Genomic DNA, 21,933 nt, shown 5'->3' on the forward strand with positions numbered 1-21,933 from the left:
AAAAATATGACAAAACCAGATTCATTATGACAAAACCGGTAAAATTTACTTGATATGTTAAAAGTATGGACACTTTTATAAAAAGGATAGATACTTACCGATAACCAAAGTTTACCGGTTACCAAATTTTTTAATAGTTTTTCATATTTTCTACCTAAAACATTATTAGTTGTCAACATAATAGGTACCGCTAAACCGAATTTATTAAATACATTTTAATGTATCCGGTAATGCTGTATATTAGCCGTATATTAGCTGTGATTCCTCTTTAGGAGGGAGTCTTCTGCCTCCCTCTCAAACTCCTCTCGCAGTCGTGCTTCTTCAGCTGCCTGCAATAGGAAAGTTCACAAGAACAAAATTACTACTGAACTGAGGGAGAATATGAAATACCAATACCTAAATATCTCGATGGTCTAACATTTTATCCAGGATGCAGATTGCCTTCATAGTGAGCACAAATATATATACCCAACAAAAAAAGATAGATAACATACCGCCTCTGCAGCATCTTTAGCTGCTCTAAAACGCCAAGATCTCTGTTGATTCATTTTCGCCCGAGGGGCAACTCCATCTAGCATATGTTTCCAGATAAACATAAATACAATTTATCTGCACGTCAAAATACATCTTACAACCTAAAACAAGCACTACTTACCAATAGCCATATACAAAAGCTTTCGAGGACGGACCATAACAAACAATCTATCAATGTAATCAAATATGCATTGAAAAACTTCATCAAAAGTGGTTGGTGAAGGTTGCACAAGACATCGAATAAGCCAAATTAGTTCAGTTCTGAAAAGGTCAAAGAAATAAAAGAGATAGGAATTACGAAAATTTGAATGTGTTGAGAAGGTTACCCTGTCTTCGGGGTGGAAACAAGGATGAATAATCCCGTTCATGTCGAGATAAAGATTATCGTACTCGAGTTTATTTGGATTAGGTTTACTCGTATCAACAGGAATGGCTATGCCGTCGATAACCACCGGTTCTTCTTCGATAACGTCCACCACAATCAGCGGATACTTCTCCGCTAACCATCTGTAGAACGCTGGCACTCCCATTGCCAATAGCTTGCAACTGAAACCCCTCGCGGATCTCTAATAAAATCGAACACCAAAGGAATAATCCTTATCCCCTGCAATGGAGACAAATTGGAAAGAAAAATGATTGCGATCGTCCCGTGTTCTTGTTTATCTCCTGCTATTGTGTGTTTGGCCAACCGTTGCGTTTAGGGCACCAAAATAATGCGACGGGACAATAATACCCTTTAAGACTAGGGAAAGACGGCTGGTCTTAAAGGTACGTTTGGTTCACGGAATATAAGATTACCAGTGGGAATAAGATTACCGGAATGTAACATTACCTAATACATTACTGGGAATATTACATTACTTTGTTTGGTTTGTTTGGCAGTAATGTAAGATTAGAGTGTTTGGTTGAAGGAATAAAAGATTACTGGAATGTATATTTTACCAAATTAACCTTGTTTTATATTTTTTAACAAGTGAAATTCTAATTATTTAAATAAAAATTATTTATATAAAAATTCATCGATAATATATTTAAATAAAAATTATTTATATGAAAATTTATCGATAATATATCATTTTATTATTTAAATATATCATGTATTATTTTAATTTTAATTAATATTAAATTTATCTAATTTATTTAAGAATATATTAAAATTTTAATTCAACATAATTTATATAAAAATATTAGATGTAAACTTTTGTTTAAATCTTAACTAATTTTTACTTTTTTATCATTTTGAATAATTTTAATATTTATAACGTTTATTTATAAAAAAGAATTCTTCAAAATTCAAATATCAAATTAAATACTATATCAAGTATTAACAGTAAAACTAGAAGCAAAGAACATCGAGAAAGCTCAATCCCAAAGTAGAACAATGACAGCATAAAGCAATATCCATGTTTTTCTTAAACAAAATTATTTCTAATTTCCAACAGAAATTACAATCAGAGACCTTCCAAATAGACAAAAACAACTAGTTTTGACGGGATTAAATCCAAATTATATTTTAATTCATTCTCCTAATTACTCATTGATGTAATTCTCACGGTTGCCGGTATCTCCTCCTTCGACATAGTGGTTCCTCTTCTTTTTCAGACCACCCAATGGTGCCTTGAGCTGGAATGGACAGAGGAAGTTGTTGGCCTCCTCAAAAAAGGTCCCACAATCATTATCTCGTGGATGAGATCTTCTACACAGATGATGCCAAATTTGCCCAGAGCTTGATGACCAAATTTCTATTTCAAGCATCAAGAATTCAAGCATGTAAAGAAAAAAAGCGAAGGCATAACTCATGCTTGAATAACATCAAAGATAAAGGAGAAGCTTAGTGATTTATCATGCATATTCCACAAATAATGCATTGTAGCATGTTGTGCCCAGTTGATTTTGAAAATATTATGCAACTTCGGGACAAGATACTTAACTGCTTCAAACAAATCAAAGTCCAATACTCCCAGAATGAAATCAATAATCCAAGGCTAGATCAAACGCTGCCAATAAAAAAGCAACAGAGATGAGAGAAAATATTGCAGAAAAGGTACTAGCTAAAATTCAACAGAAATGAAGAGCCAAAAGTTCTTGAAATGAACAAATACAAGCAAATCTTTCAACTAAGTGAAACAAATTGATTGCAACTTAGATGCCAAAGGACACACATCTATGACATAAAATTCTCTTCAACAACATCATGCATGATGTTTCTGTACCGTTTATTAAAAATACTCGAAATCGATTATGTCCCGTTGATCAAAATTCAACAGCAATGAAGAGCCAAAAGTTCTTGAAATGAACAAGATACAGGAAAATCTTTCAGTTAAGTGAAACAAAGTGATTGCAACTTAGATGCCAAAGGACACACTAGAGGAGACATATATCTATAATATAAAATTCTCTTCAACAACATCATGCATGATGTTTTTGTGCCGTTTATTAAAAATACTTGAAACCGATTCTCTTAGAAGATCTATAATATGAGGAATTCAGATTGGATCTGATCATTGTGTTGCAATGATCTTTTGTGGTGGACCCATAAAATTCCAAGTGTTCCCCTAGTGGGGTGATGCCAGTTGTTGGCACTTATCAACCGATGATGGCACTAGCTAAAATTCAACAGCAATGAAGAGCCAAAATTCTTGTACACCGGCTCAAGGATGGATTGAGGAAGCGGTTGGTGTAGTTGTCTCTTTAAAATTTTATATTATTATATATTTTAGATTTTTATTTGTATTTTATATTAATAATATGTATTCATCTCCCTTAAATTTTATAATTTAATCCCTATTTCGGCTGACAACTCAGTGTTAATCGGCACACTGCTTACAAACTGGAATGAAAATAATAGTTTTAGGGGCACAGTTGGAGCTAGCTTACTTGATTAATTGCCTCATCTAAGGCTTCACCAAAATGGAAAATATGACCATATTAGTTCGAGTTTTGAGTGTTCCAAGGACCCAATAAATAGCAAGGTTTTGCATATGAAAATTGAAAAGTTAACTTTTAGCAGAAGAAGGGCGGGTGATTTTGAAGAGTGATGATGATGGGAAATAAGGCTAAGCTAGAGTGGTCTCCACAAGGTCACTCTCTCTCTATCCATGATACAGACGGGAGAAAAGGACCTTCTTTATGGCATTTGGAGAAAGAAAAAAAATGGCTCAAGAGATAGTGGATGAACACAATTCCAGAACAGGATAAATAACCATAATTTCCACAAACAAATCTCAAAGACAAATTAATGAAGTAAACTCTTCCAGAACAGGATAAATAGCCATAATTTCTACAAACAAATCTCAAAGACAAATTAATGAAGTGAACTCTTATGTCAAACACAAGAAAAAAGAATTGCTTATAATAATAAACACACCAAATAAAAGATCCCAATACCCATACATAAAAGCTTAAATCAGAAGCACAAGATGACCTAATCAAAATTCATCTACCAGCAAGACTAGCAGCTCAATAAAACATGATCATACTGAGATCATTCAAGAACAAAAACATAATTACATAGATATGCAGGTCAAACTATATTTCCAAGGCAAAAAAAAAAAGAGAGAGAAAGCTGACCAGATTATGTGAGAAACTCAGAGAATAAAACTCAGAAAAGATCACTGAAAATTCAGAGGAAAATTCTTTACAATAAATGAAACTCATCACACACTTATTGAAACGAAAGAAAACCTATTAAGTCGAAGCATCCATGGATATAAAGACAAAGAAGGAAACCTTTCAGTAGACGGATCCTTAAATTTGGTCTTAAATGCATAACTTAAGTTTGTTTCACCACCAAACATAAAAGATAAAATAAATTATAGCAGAAATTTCATAAAATAGTTAAAAAAAAGTACCCATCAAAACCATCAATTATAACTAAGTTCAAGCCAATAACAACATGTTACAAGCAAGCCCAGACCAACAAATCAACTAAGGATGGAGATAAACAAGTAAAAAGAAAAACCCAGAGAGCAAACAATTGATCATCAATAAGGGAGAAAACCTAAGAACAAAATTGAATGATAATCAGAAATGAACAGATATTGGGGAAGATGACTTGACCTGTAAAGGCTAGAGAGATGCAGAAGGAATTATCAGAAAGAACAATTAAGAAGAGACAGAGAGAAAGCTCAAAGTCCATGGAAGAAGGTGAGAGCATTATGCTTCTTTATTTATGTGTTAGTTGTAGGTTGTTGCCCAAAACTTACTCGTCAAATCATGATTTTTTGGTTAATTCATTTCTGTTTTCATTAATACAAAGGAAATTGAAGAACGATTACCTTTTTCCTTAAAATTTCCAAGTATGAAATAGAGAAGAAACATCAAAGAAATTGAAGATTAAACAAAGAAAAGTAGATATGTAAACTCACATACTTGCTTATCGCTTTAAGCTTTTCAAGGGAGCAGCGACGGAAGGCAGACGTAAATCACGCACGGCAAAAATTTCACAGAATCATCCGAAACGAAGGGAGAAGGCTATTTAGACAAGAGGACATGAATAATGAAATACCTAAGGGAGATGGAGGATAGATATTCCCGGGAAAACAATAAAAATATTTACTGTTGGTATTACTTTTTAACCGGCAATTGGTAATGTGTCCCCATCCAAACGTGGGTATATTCACCTGGGAAAAAATATTCCTCCCAGGAATGAATTATACCCTGAACCAAACGGGGCCTAAGGGTGCGTTTGGTTCATTGAATGTAAGATATCAGTGGGAATAAAAGATTATCAGGGAATAGGATTACTGTGAATGTTGTATTTGTGTTTGGTTAGTTTAGCAGGAATGTAAGATTATCGTGTTTGGTTAAAGGAATAAAAGATTATTGGAATGTATATTTGACCAAATTATTCTTATTATATATTTTGTTTTTTAACAAGTTGAAAATATTTATATTTTCTTTAAAAAAATTTAAATTCATGAAATTTATATAATTTTTTTTACAAAATTGAAAATATAAAAAGGTTTAATGAAAGGGTTAAATTTTATTTAACCCCTTAACTTTATATAAAATTTTAATTATATATTTTTTTTGTAAATCTAAAATAGTTTAAGGATAAATTTGTAATTTAACCTTCGTAGAATTTTTATTATTCAATGACAGAATAAGAATATTTTTGAAAGAAATTTTTTTAAGAGTATTTAGTCCAAAACGCCGGTAATCTAACAATACCTAAGGAAAGGGAGGTAATGACATTCCCGGTAATATACCCTAAAAAATCCACTATTGGTAATATAAGATTACCGGGAATGACATTCCCGGCCAACCAAACGGGGGAATGTGGATTCCATTTCCATTGGAATCTCACATTCCCCCAACCAAACACACCATAAATGATAGAAGGCGTTTGTAAAAATTCGAGTTAGTTGAGTAGGTAAATATTATTTTATATTTTAATTATTTTAATTTGGTTTATTAAATTTTAAATTGAATTAAATATATGTACTAACTTTTTATTTGAATTAATTATAATTATTTAATATGTTATGATATTAATTTAGATGAACTGTTAGAACTGCATGAAGAGGTGAGATAAATCGTTTGTAATGAAGAATTAATATAGACACCAACTGTTTTTTCCTTGTAAACAAAAAAAATTTATTAAATATCATCTAAAGTAAAATCCTACAATACATGTCATGTACCTAAATGTACCACTAATTTTAAAGGTAAAAAATGATCATTAAACTATACTAAAATACTCCTTTTGAACATTGAACTTTAAAAGTTAGATAATATTTCATTCAATCAATCCCTCAATTGTATTACAAAATGAATATAGCATCTTTAATTATCATTAAAAGGATAGCTAACATGTTAAATTAATAAAAAAAAATCTCATTCAACCCTCAAACTAAATTTTATTTTGATATTTTTTTAATATTTTGAAATAATAATTCTAAAAAATAATATATATATATATATATATATATATATATATATATATATATATATATTCATGATTCATTTTTAAAATTATAAAAGTATTTTTAAAAAGTATAACTTATAATTAATTTTAATTCATAAAATTTTTTAATATGAATTTATTAATTTACAATTTTTTATAATTAATTTTTTATTTAATTGTACATTTGAAAATTTATAATTTATAATTTTTGAAATCCAATAATTTTGGTTATAAAAATTAAATCATTTTTTATTAAACAATGTGATTCAATTCTTTAACTTTTTTAGTAGTTTTAAATATAATTTTAAAAATATAATTGAAATTTCAAAAATAAATTTTGAAAATACATATATTTTAAAAAATATTTTTCTAATTTTTTGGAATTATTACTTAAAATTATTGAAAATATCAAAAATAAAATTTTAGTCACAATTGATGGAGCAAATGAGATTTTATTTATTTATTTAATATGTCACATTAGCTCTTAATGATAGTCAAGTGTAAATACTCTTTTTTAACGAAATTTAATATTCATTTTATAAATTTTTAAAAGTTGAATGACCAAAAAGATCATTTTATCATAGTTTAATGACTATTTATAAATTTACACCGATACATATGGGTGTGTGATGTGAGCTATAGACTCATCTATCATCTAAAATTATATAATATTTATAATATTTCAAGAAAATATTTTGATATGTATTGATTATTATATAAAAGAATTTAAGAGATTGAAGAGAATAAATAATTTATAATAATTATCATTGAAATATTAAATTGAATAAAATATAAAATTAATTAGAAATCAAAAAGAGAGTAAATTAACTGTCAAAAAAATTGAAGTTACCCATATTTTTTTATATAATGATTGATGAACATGTGGTTTAAATTTGATTAAAAATAGATTTAAAGCAACAAATAAGTGGAAAAATTAATAAATTATAGACCAAGACATAAAATAATCAAATTACTTAACTAAAATTAAATACCAAAAGCGTATTAGTTCTAATCTTTGTTTTTTAATCATTCAAATTTTTAAAATTCAAATTCGTTTTAAACATAAAATTTAAACTGTTTATTTGAGTTGACTCAAATAATCGAATTAAAATAATTACATTGAGAAAATTTTTATTTTTCCTTAAACTTGGGTGCCTTTAATATGAATAAAATCGGTTTAAAAAATTTTGACCTCGTTTAACACTATTTTAGAAAAATACGATGAAAAAAATTGTAAGAAAATACTTTTAAAAAATGATTTAAATTTTAAGTGTATTATTATTGTCAAGATATATATTTTTAAATAATAAATGATATAGCTAAAATTTTAACTAAATTGAATTTAAACTATATTTTAACAAGTACATGCATTTATGAGTGTGTATACATTATAATCATTCTCAGGCGGATTTAGAAAAATTAATTTGAGGTATCAAATTTAGAAATTATATGAAGATTTTTTTTTCAAGTGGATAAAAATGATTAATGGTGTAAATTTATTTTTAATGTGTTACTATTTTTTAAAAAAATATGTTAATTTTATTATTTTAAAAATCTTTATATTAAATAAAAAAACTTTTTATCCAGTAATCATGCTATACTAGTAAAAATTGAAAATAAAAATGTGCTATCATTTTAGAATGCGCATTTAGAAGTAGATACTAATCCAAATAATTTGAACCTGTCTCTGCAACGTGAATGGATGTTGAGTTTGGTTTTATTTTTATTTTATGAAAATCAGTGCTGTCAAATAAAAAGAAAAGCGATATTACTGTCATTTTCCGTCGTCGAAGAGATGCATGGATCCAAAAATGATTCCGGCATCGCCATTTTACAACAATCGTGATTATTGTGGTTCTGCCAGTGCCAGCCTAATCAGTTGTTTCATTAAGAAGGCCATTGCTTTATTGGGTTGCTTGAGTCGGTGCTCGATAGATTTGACATAATAGTGATAGATCTAGAAAAATATTTTAGGGTAGACAGATGTATATTATCAACATAAATTTTTAAATATAATGAGTACAAGTAAAATTTTAGAGCGTATATCGTTCATAAAATAAGTAACTATCAAATGAAATTTAAATTTTAGACTGAGCACGAAAAATTTTGAGATAGCACCATCAGTAAAATAAGTATTATGTTACCCACCTCCCTAATACGTGGCTCCACTACTGTTCACAGTGTTATGTTTCCCACCTCCCTATGCAATCTGACTATTTTTTTGGGCCTACAAGGAAGCAATCTGTTGGGTTAAAAGAGGGTAAGGTCCAATAAAACAACCCTATTACTATTTACTATCCATGGGAACATGTTTCACATACAAATTTGTAGATTTAATCCTCTCAATGTCTGACTTATAGGCCAGGCCTCCCAATGTCGCAAAGACTACCAAATCCTGAAAGGTGAATAAACTTAAGACACGAAGTGACTCACCAAGCTGGCTTGGGACACCTAAAATGGGACTCAAAACAGATCATAATACAGTTGTACAGTAGACCACCATCCCAGACATATCATTCATTATTTCCATCATCTTACACGCTAATTGCCCTGGCTCCCATGGATCCCTGTTGTTAAGGTACGTCCGTAAGTCCTTGCCTTGAGCTGCAAAAATGGGGATTTCCTGTTTGATTATATCTTGAACTCCTTCTCTGGTCAAGCTGGCCACACTAACAAAAAGAAGAAATATATTAGGGTTGGAATCTGCAAGTGTTATAATCTTGGAAGTTTCATACTTACAAAATTGAATTCGGATTTAATCTTAGTACTCAACTCTTCGAGTCTAATTTTTTAATATCTAAAATTTATTAAATAAATAAAAATCAGAAAAAAGTAAGAAAAATATATATTTCTGACTAATTAGGTGAAGATGAATAAACTCGTAACTAATTATATTGAATTGAATCGTTCGGATATGATTTTCATAGAAGTACATAAGGTACAAAAAAGGAAAATGACTTTTCAATACCCTTACTCAGCTCTTGTCGGGGAAAGCTGACATCTAGAAAGGTTAGTTGAGTTTTCTATTGCCTGACGTTTATACCCAACTAATTCGTTTAAAGAGTTTTTAAATTAATTTATTTAAATAAGAAATAAAACATACATTTTAAATTAGATGGAGTTAAATTTAAATAAATATAAAGTATATTAATTTATGTAGAAATTTAATCTGATCCAATTTATAAAATGCTATTGGCATCCAACATTGCATAGTCGGCATTCTCATGTATGTTTTTTGACGTAGCTTAATTTAATCACGAGGAACATTATACTGCCGATGTCATCATATATATAGTCATACTGTATCGCAATTGAAACATATGGTGGATCCGAACCTATCGCAATTTGGAGGTGCATAACAAGTATCATTATTTTCTTGTTACTCATGTTTTAATCATTATTTTTCTTAATTTTAATCATTCAATTTTAAATATAAAAATTTCAATTATTCTGTCATTAAATAGTTTATAATTACAACTCACATAAAAATAGTATCATTTCAAATCTTTATAAGATCGATTTTACCTTTTTCCCCCTTATTTTCTTCTCCTTATCTCACTATATGCTTGAATCAACCCAAATTTTGATCATTATTTGTCGTGATCAATCGACAACGAAGTACAATCAATTAATCCCAATTCTTTTATCAAACTCGTTTCGCGTGTAATTATAAATTTTTTAATTAGAGAACAATTCAAATATCACGAATATTCTACAATTAAATGATTTGACTTTTCATTCTTTAATCATTTTATTCGTCGTCAAATAAAATTTAAATAGAAATATATTGTAATAAAAAAATTCGCCGCTAATATATTTAAATGAATGTTTCGATCACCGAAAATCCATCATGTAGTTTGTGTTTTAGTTTCATTTAATATCTAAATGTTAAATTCTTTATGTTGAAAATGAGTCATATTAAGTGTTCATGTCAAAGTTGTTGATTAGAGAAATATGTTACGATTTATCTTTATTAATCAAGGAAACACGCACTCATCAATTAATTTGAAACTCTGATTTTCTATCTCAAAGTTTGAACATTCATATATATAAATATGGATATATACATTTCACATTATATTTTTCACTTATAAGAATTTCTCAATTTATTCTAAACGAAGAAAACTTAAAAATGCTGTTATAATACAACTTATTTAAGTGGTTAATGAGAGTTATATTCTCCCTAGAAGGAGGGTCGGTCCAATGAATTTTAATGCCCTGTGCGAGATAGTAATTTTATGCCCCTATACTTATACCGTATAATAGAGAAAACATAAATAATTTTTTTAAAATAAAAATGTAATAGAAATTATAGTCAAACGATATCAATACTAATACAAACCAAAACCTACAAGGCTACAAATATCACCTAAAACAATGTCTTCGTGCATTTTTTGAAGCAAAAACCTCTATTATTTTACGATAATCAAGACTTTGTAAAAATTGACTTTCAATGTTTAGAATTGCTAATCCGTTCAATCTATCTTGAGTCATCGTGCTTCGAAGATAGGATTTTAAAAGCTTCAATTTTGAAAAACTTCTTTCCGCGGAAGCAACCGTAACCGGGTACCGTCAACAAAATTTTATATGCTATCAACACATTAGGGAACATATCCATTCTTCTTGCAAATTCCATTGTTTGAATAGATGTCCATGGACTTTCACCTTTGTGTGCTTCATCCGGTAACATTTTCTGCAAAATTTGTAACTCCATAAATAAATATTTTCCATCAATATCAAATTCTTCACCATTTGTCAAATTGGACTCAAGATTTAAACAACATTTTTTTAGTTCGTCATCAAGTAATGAAATTAACTTTGAACCATCAAACAAAAAACCAAATATAGATTCGAAATGTTGCATTTGTTCAAATCTACTTTTCAATTGAACAAGAGTCATATCTACAAGAATAATAAAGTAATCATTTCGAAATGCTTCTTGAGAAGATTGATGTTCTCTTTCGGTATTTGGAATTTCATCAAATTGTTTTTTCTATACGAAATACGTTTTTTAGGAAATTGAGGTTCAACCCCAATATTATATGCTATTTCTTTAGCTTCATTAATAGCATTGTCAAACCCAATTTCCCTATATTCTTCAAAGTAATTAATTAACCCCTCTAAGTTTTTAACCGCGACATCAAGAAGCATATCTTTGGATTGTAATTTCTTACTAACCAAAATTAATTCTAAACAATATTTCATGCCATATAACTAAACTTAAAATAAATTCAAAACTAGAAAGTTCACCATTTACGAGTGATTCGGCATCTCGACACACTTTTCCATCATCACTAATTTCCGCTAATTTTATTAAAGCTTCTCTTATTTGAGAGAATTGAGTTTTTATTGCTTTAACACTTTCAATATGACTTTCCCAACGAGTAGCGGATAATGATTTAAGTGATAGTTCATTTATAAATTCAAGTAAAACACTTCATCTTTTTGTGGAACTAGAAAAAACATTATAAATTGTTTGACATGTACCAAAAAAAGTTTTTCCCTTGTGGCAAGAATTTGCCATATCACACAAAACTAAATTTAAACTATGACACCCACATGGCATATAAAAAGCTCTACGATTTATATCAAGCAACCGTTTTTGTACACCATTGTGTTTTCCTTTCATATTAGCTCCATTATCATACCCTTGACCACGAACATAATTAATATCCAAATCAAGAGATTTTAGAGCATCTTGTAAAATATTAAAAAGTTTTAGACCGGATGTTTCTTCTACAATTAAAAACTCTAAAAAAAATTCTTCTACTTTTATTGAAACACTTGTCACATCCACACATCTTATAATTAAAGTCATTTGTTCTTTATGACTTGCATCCGAAGTGCAATCAAGAATTATAGAAAAATATTTTGCATCTTTAATTTTTTTAATAATTGCACTTTTTACATCCGATGCCAACATTTCGATTAATTCATTTTGAATTTTATGACTAAGATAATGATTATGTGTTTCTTTGTCTTCAATTAATCGAAAATGTTCTTTCATCACAGGATCAAACTCAGCAATCATTTCAAGTATACCTAAAAAATTACCATTTGAGTTTTCATAAATTTTTTCATTTGTACCACTAAAAGCTAAATTATTTTTTGCTAAACATTTCACAACAACAATAATTCTAACCATCACTTCTTTCCAATGTTCAGTATCTTTTTTTATCATTTCTTGTAACTCTTTATCAATTGTTTCATTTTTATTTAACCTAATTCGTGTTTCGGTCCAAGTTCTTAAATTAATCATATGATCGGAACTATTTTCATGTTGTTTTAATGTTTCACCTAAATGTCTCCAATCATTTATTCCTTCGATTGCCAAATTACTTTTAGTCCGAGAGGTTTTAAATATATTACAACAAAAACAAAAAACTTTATCAAGTTCTTTTGAATACACTAACCATTTTCTATCACAAGAATCACCATTTCTTAATTTACGAATAAAAAAATCACAAGAAAAATGCCTACCATGTGCATCTTTTGGAAAATTTGTATTAGGTTCAATTTCTCTATTATGCCCTTTTTCTATAAGTAAATCTTTCATTTTTGAATCTAAGTCATCCCACACTCTAGGATCAAAAATATTAAAATCACTTGATTTATCTTTATCAAAAAATTAATTATTCTCACAATCTTTAGAATTATCAACCGAATCATTAGGTGAATCATTGGAATTTCCAATCGGATTATTAGAAGGTTTAATCGGTCTAACAATAAATCTATCTAAAGACCCATGTAAAGAATTAGCTATTTCTTGTTCTTGTTTTTTTCGTTTTCTATTTTGGGCACCCGATGGTTATTTTCGAGGTAACATATTTAAAAGTAATCAATAAAACAAATATAGTAGCAAATAAACAATAAAAAAGATATATAAGGAAAGATACAACCTGACCGGTGACCGAAGTTTATGTTGTTGACTTGTTCTTTCTCACTTGTTATTTGTCACAATCAACTGATCTGGAAAATTATTTATGAAATCAAAATAATCAGAAGTAATCACTCTAAAAAATATCTTGAACGAAAATATTTAGCCACATTTATTTGACCATAAAAAAACATTGTCCTAGTGATGCAATAAAAGCTAAAACTATAGGATCAAACTTAAGCAAGACTTAGAACTTTGTAATCAAGCCAAACTGATACACATACAAATCGAAAACTTAACAATGTATTTGCTTGCCAGATAAACTTGGTATTCCAAATTTTGCAAAGTTCTCCAGTCTTATTGTAGCAGTAACAAACATCAATGGTCAATGGTTGAACCATGGTCCTTATTAGTGGCAGCAAATGACAAGCATGTTGAGAAATGAATGTGAAACGATTGACCAATTTTCATTGGTTCTCTTAAACCAAACTAAACTTTGTTCTCCAACAAATGAATATTATAAGATTACAAACAGGGGAAAAGTGAAAGAGAGAATTTTGTTCTCTTAAACCACCTGTCCACCTCAATACGAAAAGAAAAAAAGAAAGCATATTTCCCTCCATTGTTCATATACAATCCAATCATTATTTTATGATCTGTGATATGTTCCAGTTCCAGTTCCAACTAAACTAGTAATGATCTATTCCAGTTCCAACTAAACTAGTAATGATCTTTAAAAAGGTCAAACAAGAAAAGAACATCTGAATAAAAACAAAGTAAAAAGTGCAAAAGTGAATTAAAATCGCTTCAATCTTAGCTCTAATCAAGTAATCATTCATCAACGAAAAAAAAACATAACCTATGAAAACGCAGTAGAACATCAATCAAAAGAAATCGTTTCCACACTAATAAAAATTGAGAGGGGAAAATCAAATTTTTGTTACCTTTCCTTTTCCTTTCCCAGTAGACAAACAATGACAAAAACAAACTACACTCTGTGATCGATTTGTTCAAAAAGCAAAAAAAAAACTTACAATTTGATCGATTTTAAGCCTTTTTTGCAATCAAATCAACTGGTTTAGGAATTAGGTGAGTAAAACTGTGCAACATATAAATTAAACCCTAAAAAACTGCCCCCCAACATGCTACCCTGGGCCGTCGCCCATGTGGCACATGTGTTGGGTCGGGCTTGCCTAGAAGTTATAAGTTTAAGTAGTTACATCTATAGAATATGTGTACATTGTCGATGATTAATAAATATTATAAACATATCATTTTTTGAGATTTTGATTGTCCTTGGGTGAACGAAAAAATTAGGCCCCAATCAAGGACTTAAATTACAATTTTTATTTGTGCTTTTATCGCATTGCGTTTATCGTTATTATGGACAAAACAGATGATACTATGATCACTATAAGTATCGTGATTGTGAATCTTTAATAACATATGTTATTGTTGACATAACAATTGTAGATATCACAGTTTCAAATGATATCGTAGTCACTGCATAACGGTCATTGTTGTGGTTACAAACCGTAATTTAAGTAATTATTCCTAATAACAAGTGTTGAAAAAACAAATCTTAAGGGTAGTTCCATAATATCAAATATTGAAAAAATGGGTCTTTAATAAAAAATATTAAAAGAAAATGTCAATTTTAAGAGTATGCTCGTAATAAAAAAAATATTGAAAAAATAGACATTTATAAAAATTACTGAAAAATTGGACTTAACAACAAAAAAATATTAGAAAAGAAAATAAGTTTTAAAACTACACTCCTAATAACAAATATTGAAAAAAATTGGTCTCATGATAATAAGTATTGAAAAAATTAGGCCTTGAGTAACAAATGTTAGAAAAACGATTTGGTGCTTAAAGAATTTTTCGTTAAAAATTAGTGCATAAGTTTTACCAGTTACACTTTTAGGTGCCTATCGTTATATTTTTAATATTTTTAATAATTAAAATATTATTTTTAATGAAAAAAATTAAAAATTTTAAAAACTTAATTTATTTACAAAAGAATCCCCTAACTTTTAATGAAATTATAAAAAAGTCAAAAAAACTAAAATATCTCATTTCAACCCGTTAACATGGTGGAACACCGGAGGAGCACCAACGGAGCCACGATGAGGATAGGTTTTGAGCAGAATTGGACGGTGGTTCGAATGGTGGTGATGATGTGGCATATGGACGTCGGGATCGGCCGGAATCGATGAAAAATAGCGACTGTGACTTAAAATCCGACGAAACTTTGAACGCTTCTCCACGACAAGTGGCGGCAGCTTACAATGAAAGTTCATCGGGCGTTTAATCGGAGGTCGACGTCGATGCCTATGATAGTGGCAGTGATGGTCAACGCCGGCTGGCCAACGACCTATTGCTGGGGCAGGGGGAGGGGAAGGGGAAGGGGAAGGGGGAGAGGGAGAACGCCGGGGGACACTGCTCCTTTTTTTTACAAAAATATTTTTTATTTTTAAATAATTTTTCAAAATTACCAGAATGTGACACATGTCACTCAATGGTCAGTTAACATCGATTTTTAACGGCATGCACCTAAATGTATAACTTTAGAAACATCATGTACATATTTTTAGCGAAAAATTATTTAGTCACTGAAACACTTTTTTAGGCAAAGTTCAGACACTTACTTTTGTATTGAACCTAAAAAATATTGACAAAAAAATTGGACACTTAAATAAATATTAGAAAAAAATTATAAAAGTATGACCCTAAATAATAAATATTAAAAAAATTGAACACATAATAATAAATACTAGAAAAAATTAGTTTTTATATAAGTAGTAAAAATAATTAGGCATTATAATTAATATAAAATTATTTTTTATAAATATAATATACTATAAAAATTCTGGGCCTAAGACTGGTGCGCCTATTATCCAAGCCTAGATACAACTCTAATTATAAACAAATATTATCTTATAATTATCTTCTTACCTCATACATACTTTAAGATTTTATAATCTTTTACCTTTTTCAGATTTTATAATATATTCAGAGAGATTATCCGATTACTAATTGAGACAACAGGTTATGATACGCTCTTTTAAATGCCATTGAATGAATGTTCAATGTCTGAAATTTGTATCTTCTCGATCTATTTTTTGTGTTTTTTTCTTGTTTGATAAATGGGTGTTTTTTATACAACAAAAACACTTTTTAAACTTAAAATTCATACGTCACATCTGATGTATGTACTTTGATCGATTTCAATCAAACAAATCCACTGAATATAAGTTATTTTTTTTATGGATAAGAAATGTTGTTATAAACATCTGTTTTTACTTTTTTTCACTTGAGAAAAGTCTACGTATTTTTATAACATTAAGCATGTAAATAATTCAAGGACCGTAGATGTACTATTTTTTCCCTAAAGTAAGAATGTATTATAATTTCAAAATAAATATAAAAATTTAAATTCATATAAATATTTTTAATTATTCTACCAATTAATTAATGAGTCTGACTATTAATGTACTAATTAATATATACAGACGTATATAATGAATGTGATTAAAGAGTTGAAGAAAAGGGTACACGGGAATTGGCCTCAACGTACGTACGTGACCGTAACCATGCGTTGTGTTTTAATTTGGTATAAATTAATGAAGGGCAGCTGTGGCTCTCAGGACCATAGAACATGGGGATTGCCTTACATCTATCTACTCAGAAGTAAGCCGAGTGCCCCCCCATCATTTATTTTTTAAATTTATTTCTAATTCTGACTATTTATGTTCACCCAAGTCAAAAGGTATGAACACAATCAAATCCATCAGTCACATGTGGAGCTATAGTGAAGTGACCACGTGTTCTTCCCATTCAATTTCAAACACAACTCTCCAGTTGCATAGTTTTCGATTATTATAGAAAGTTGATGTTAAATTATTATATTCAAACTTCAAAGCGTTTTTTGTTGAAAATTTAATGCGTTTTTCAAATGAAAATAAATTGGCTGAATTATTAATATTTTCTAAAGAATAAATTTGATTCAGTAATATATTTTAAAATGGTCCCCGACTATAGAATACTATTTTATTAAGTCATTGACTATTAATAGTTACAAAATGATCACCGACTATTCATTATGTTATAAACTCGTCTTTTTTCCGGTTAAAATTTTGACGATATTCTAATATGAACGTTAATCTACTACTGTGATATGATAAAATTTTATCCCAAAATCTCAAACAACTATCATATTTCAATCATCATATTTACGTCCAACTTAGACAATCACTAATTTTTATAATTTTTAATAGTTGAAGGACTTAACAAAACAATATTTTATAATGAGATGATCATTTTGTAACTTTTAACAGTCGATGGAGTTAATAAAGAACTACACTATAGTTGAGGGACCATTTGTGTATTTTACCCTTAAATTTATAAGACATAATCCACGTACTAGATGGAAGTTTCATTCCTGGTACCGGTGAGGCTGCAGTCGGCGTGGAGACACTTGATCACGACGGTTTGGTTATGGGAGGTTTGGCTCGCTGGTTGGAACGCCTACACAATTACGAAACACAGAGGCTGTTGCTTTCATGCATGGTTTACACTTTGCAGTTGAAAATGGATGATAGCAGGCCATCGTAGAAGGTGACGTGATTGGCATTGTTAATCGGTTAGCTAACCGGAAAGAGGACATCTCGATCGTCGGATTGATGTTTAACGAGGCTCACGATTTATTGGCCTAACACTCGGGATTCAAGGTTTTCTATACTAATCGTGATTCAAATAGGGTAGCACATAATTTAGTTCATCGGACCTTGTCGAGAACCAATATTTTCTAGTTCTACTTGGATGAATTTGACGCTATTGGCTTTTAATGAATCAAATGCTTTATCTTAAATTTTTTTTTACATTTTTTGGTAAATTCCACCTTTAGTACCTAAAATATCAATTTTGTACCATTTTAGTACCTAAACTTTCAATTTTTTCAAAATCATACCTAAAGTTTAGTTTTTGTTTCGTTTTAGTATCATTGTTCAAAATTCAATGTTAAGGTTTGAAAAAAAAATCTGAAAGCTTAGGCACTAAAACGGACCAAAATTGATAGTTTAAGTTATAAACGCGTTAAGTTTTTAACAATGAGTACTAAAATGAAACAAAAACTAAATGTTAGATATGATTTTAAAAAAATGAAAGTTTATATACTAAAACATATCAAAACTGATAGAATAGATACTAAATGCGTAATTTACCCTTTTTTATGATATCTCTCCAAGTTTCTGATAAGGTGCTTATATATCAGTAGTGTACGGCAGGTAGCTGGGCTGGATATGTGCCACCCAATTAATTAGTGCCTACGAAATTAGCTCCAAACATATATTGCCAATATTAAACACAGGAAGGAAAAAAAATCTATGGTTAATTAAACTAGAGGAGTACTCCATATGGTGAAAAGTTCTAGAATTTTAGAAATTTTTTACTTTAAAATATATTAATTAAAAATTTAATTGTATTCAATTAATTAAATTTTTAAATTTAGAAAATCAATCAATATAATTTTTCAATAGACAAAAATCATCAATGATTATTACATTGATGATATGACAATTAATAATACTGACATAACATATTAAGTATTGAAGTGATAATTATATGGAAATAATGCTGTGATAAACTATCTTATTAATTCTTTAAAGAATTTTTTTTAATTATTTTTTATAAAATTTTAGAGTTTATTTAATTTTCAAATATTTTTTAAAAAAAGTTAATTATTGAAATAGTTTAGGAATAAAATTTGAAATTATCAGAAGTAAAAACATTATTATGAATTTTAAAAATTAAAAATTATAATTTTCTTCATAAAATGATAAATTATAAACTAATAGAAACTAAATTTTAAAAGTAATTATAAAGTATTAAAAATAGACATCATAATTGTTAATAATAATTTATGTCGATAAAAGGATAATATAAATCAACCTTTTGAGTTCAACATTTTAATTAAGTGTAAAAAATTAAAGATTTGATTTTTTTTATCATTTTTAATATATTTTCAAGCTAATATACGTGTTTAGTTTTAAATCTAGATACAAAGACATATAAATAAAATTGTACCAAACTGAATTATCTAAAAAGAATAACATTTCAAGCTAATATACGAGATCAATTTAATTTTTTTTAAATACAAACTCTAACACCTTCAAATAAATACAATTTTATATTTTTATATACAATCTAATATCAAATTGACATAATTTGTTTTGATCATTAAAACATATTTAGAAATATACATTATATACAGTGATGGACTTAGGCGGGACAGGTGGGGATTATCATCCATCGTAAAAATTTTAAATTTATATTTACTTTATATTTTTTAATTTTTATTTATTTTAAATATCTTTAATATTTTTTATTCAAAATTTGTTTTCGTTCTCACTTAAACTTGTATCCCCTTAAAATTTTATAATTTTGTTTATCCTATCATAAAATCATTCATCCGTTCTTGAATATATATATAATTGTAAACACTAAAGCAGGGGTGAAATATTAAAAAATATAAAACGAATTTATGTTAAAAAACTATTAAATATTTAAACTATATCTAAAATATTATTATAAAAAAATAGGGGCTAAATTCTCTCAATGGGCTAAAGGTTTTTAACCAATGTGATAAGAAGATCATTTATTTGATTGAATTATATATCATCTCGCAAAGGGATATGTATTAACAAGAAACTATGAGATGAATCATGTAGGATTTCCTTAAAATATTTAGACGAGAGAAGGTTATTTTAATTTAGGATCCGTGCATGGTACTGGTTTATAAGTTACTCGATATTATATGTTAAAATATTAATAAATATTCATTTAACTGAAAATAATATTATAAAATAGGAAGACATGAAATACAAACTCAGATGATGTTCATTCATGTGTGTAAATGACGATAGGCTAAGAAAAAGGACAGAATTGATGTTTACATTGTGGGGTTATTGAACCCGGAAAGCTATTTTCATGATGCAAAATATATAGAGGGATCTTTGAGCCGATACAAAAGACATACAATTAAGGCTTCTGAATTAAACGATGATTTGAATCGATAGAGGCATAAAAACCTGCAAAAAAATAAATAAATAATACTCATGGAAACATATACAACTATAGCAAGCACGTACATGCATGTGTCTGTCAATGGATTCTCAGAACCCGAAGCTCTAAATTTTAGAAAAGAGAGTGCCAAGTGGTTTCATAAACCCTACGGACCCCTCATGTCTCAAGTCAAGTTATGCGGATTCTCTTTAAAGATCTCGAGCTTGAATAAATTGCGTTTACGGGAGTAGTACGTGTTATCAATGGTGAATGGATATCTTGAACAAATATTACTCCTTTTGTAATAAACTGATATATTTTTCTTGCAGCCAAGATATTATTTCTGTAATTCCATCTTTATTCATATAACATGATTGGTTGTGATAGTATCTGTTGTTGGACAAATACAGAAACGTGATACTATTATAAAAACGCGTTAACGTAATTTAAATCTGAGTAAAGGGAGGGGGCCATGATGTCCTTAGAGAGGGCAGCAGGAGGGGGGTTCCTCCGGGCATGTCCCATAGTATAAGCTCTCTCGACAAACCCCAAAAACACCCATGGTCTTTATTTTTTTTTGTCCCTACAGGCCACAGCCTCACATGTCTTTGTTTTCTCTCTCTTTCAATAACCCACAGCTCACACCATATATACATCCTCCATTCATTCTTCACTAAACCATTCTCTACTTCTTCATTTTCTCCCACCAAATCTAGTGGTTTTGGAAGAAAAACCAAAATGGCAATCAGGAAATCAAACAAATTGGCACAAACGGCAGTGATAAAGCAAATCATGAAAAGATGCTCCAGCTTAGGAAAGAAACAAAGCTATGATGAACAAGGAGGGCTTCCCCTGGATGTCCCAAGAGGCCACTTCGTCGTATACGTTGGGGAAAACAGAAGCAGATACATTGTTCCCATCTCTTTCTTGACCCGACCCGAGTTCCAGACCCTGCTTCATCAAGCTGAAGAAGAGTTTGGTTTTGCTCATGACATGGGCCTCACCATTCCTTGTGAAGAAGTTGTTTTTCAGTCTCTAACATCAATTCTCAGATGAAAATCTGCTTAATGGAACTTTTTTTTTGGGAGAAGATGATTAAGATGAAGCTGCTTCATCGCTTCTCTTTGATTTTCTCCTCTCTCTTTTTTCCTGACCCGACAAATATTATTTAGTTCATGTCTGGGTTTTAGATTTGTAAATCTGAGAGCAGTTTGAAAATTTCCCTCACCCAGACCAGGTGTGGGTTGTAAATCAACTACCAATGTACCCTGTGAGACAACTAATGTCAAGAATTTTGGGGCTGCCTATTGCCTTTCCTTTATGTTTTTGTTTTTTAATTTTATTTTCTTTTGCTCTGGCATAATCTATCTCTTCCCCGCTCAAGCTCCAGTCGCAGGTTAGACACACGCACCCCGGTTTTTCTGGGTTTTTTTTTTTGTCTCTTAGCTTTCAGTTTTTTTATTCGTTGGGTGCCTACGCCTGTTCCTCGTAATCTCAACGGTTCAAGCCGTTAGATAAGATATCTAACGGACAACTCATTGGAACCACG

At 29.4% G+C, this 21,933-nt stretch overlaps 2 protein-coding genes across 2 annotated transcripts; one reads left to right on the plus strand and one right to left on the minus strand.

Moving 5' to 3' along the window:
• Positions 1 to 251: 251 nt before the first annotated feature.
• On the minus strand, positions 252 to 1,184 carry LOC120157606 (5'-3' exoribonuclease 3-like). Its single transcript, XM_039168696.1, has 4 exons — positions 861 to 1,184; positions 656 to 758; positions 495 to 571; positions 252 to 329 (listed from the first exon to the last, which is right to left on the minus strand). Exons 1-4 carry the CDS (start codon positions 1,062 to 1,064, stop codon positions 252 to 254), a joined length of 462 nt encoding a protein of 153 aa, XP_039024627.1. The 5' UTR covers positions 1,065 to 1,184.
• A 19,891-nt stretch (positions 1,185 to 21,075) lies between these two features.
• Positions 21,076 to 21,545, plus strand: LOC120157539 (auxin-responsive protein SAUR50-like). The gene has a single exon (XM_039168644.1). It carries the CDS (start codon positions 21,123 to 21,125, stop codon positions 21,438 to 21,440), a length of 318 nt encoding a protein of 105 aa, XP_039024575.1. The 5' UTR covers positions 21,076 to 21,122; the 3' UTR covers positions 21,441 to 21,545.
• Positions 21,546 to 21,933: the final 388 nt, after the last annotated feature.

The sequence above is a fragment of the Hibiscus syriacus genome, unplaced genomic scaffold (assembly GCF_006381635.1).
Source record: "Hibiscus syriacus cultivar Baekdansim isolate YM2019G1 unplaced genomic scaffold, ASM638163v2 tig00111273_pilon, whole genome shotgun sequence".
Lineage (NCBI taxonomy): Eukaryota > Viridiplantae > Streptophyta > Magnoliopsida > Malvales > Malvaceae > Hibiscus > Hibiscus syriacus.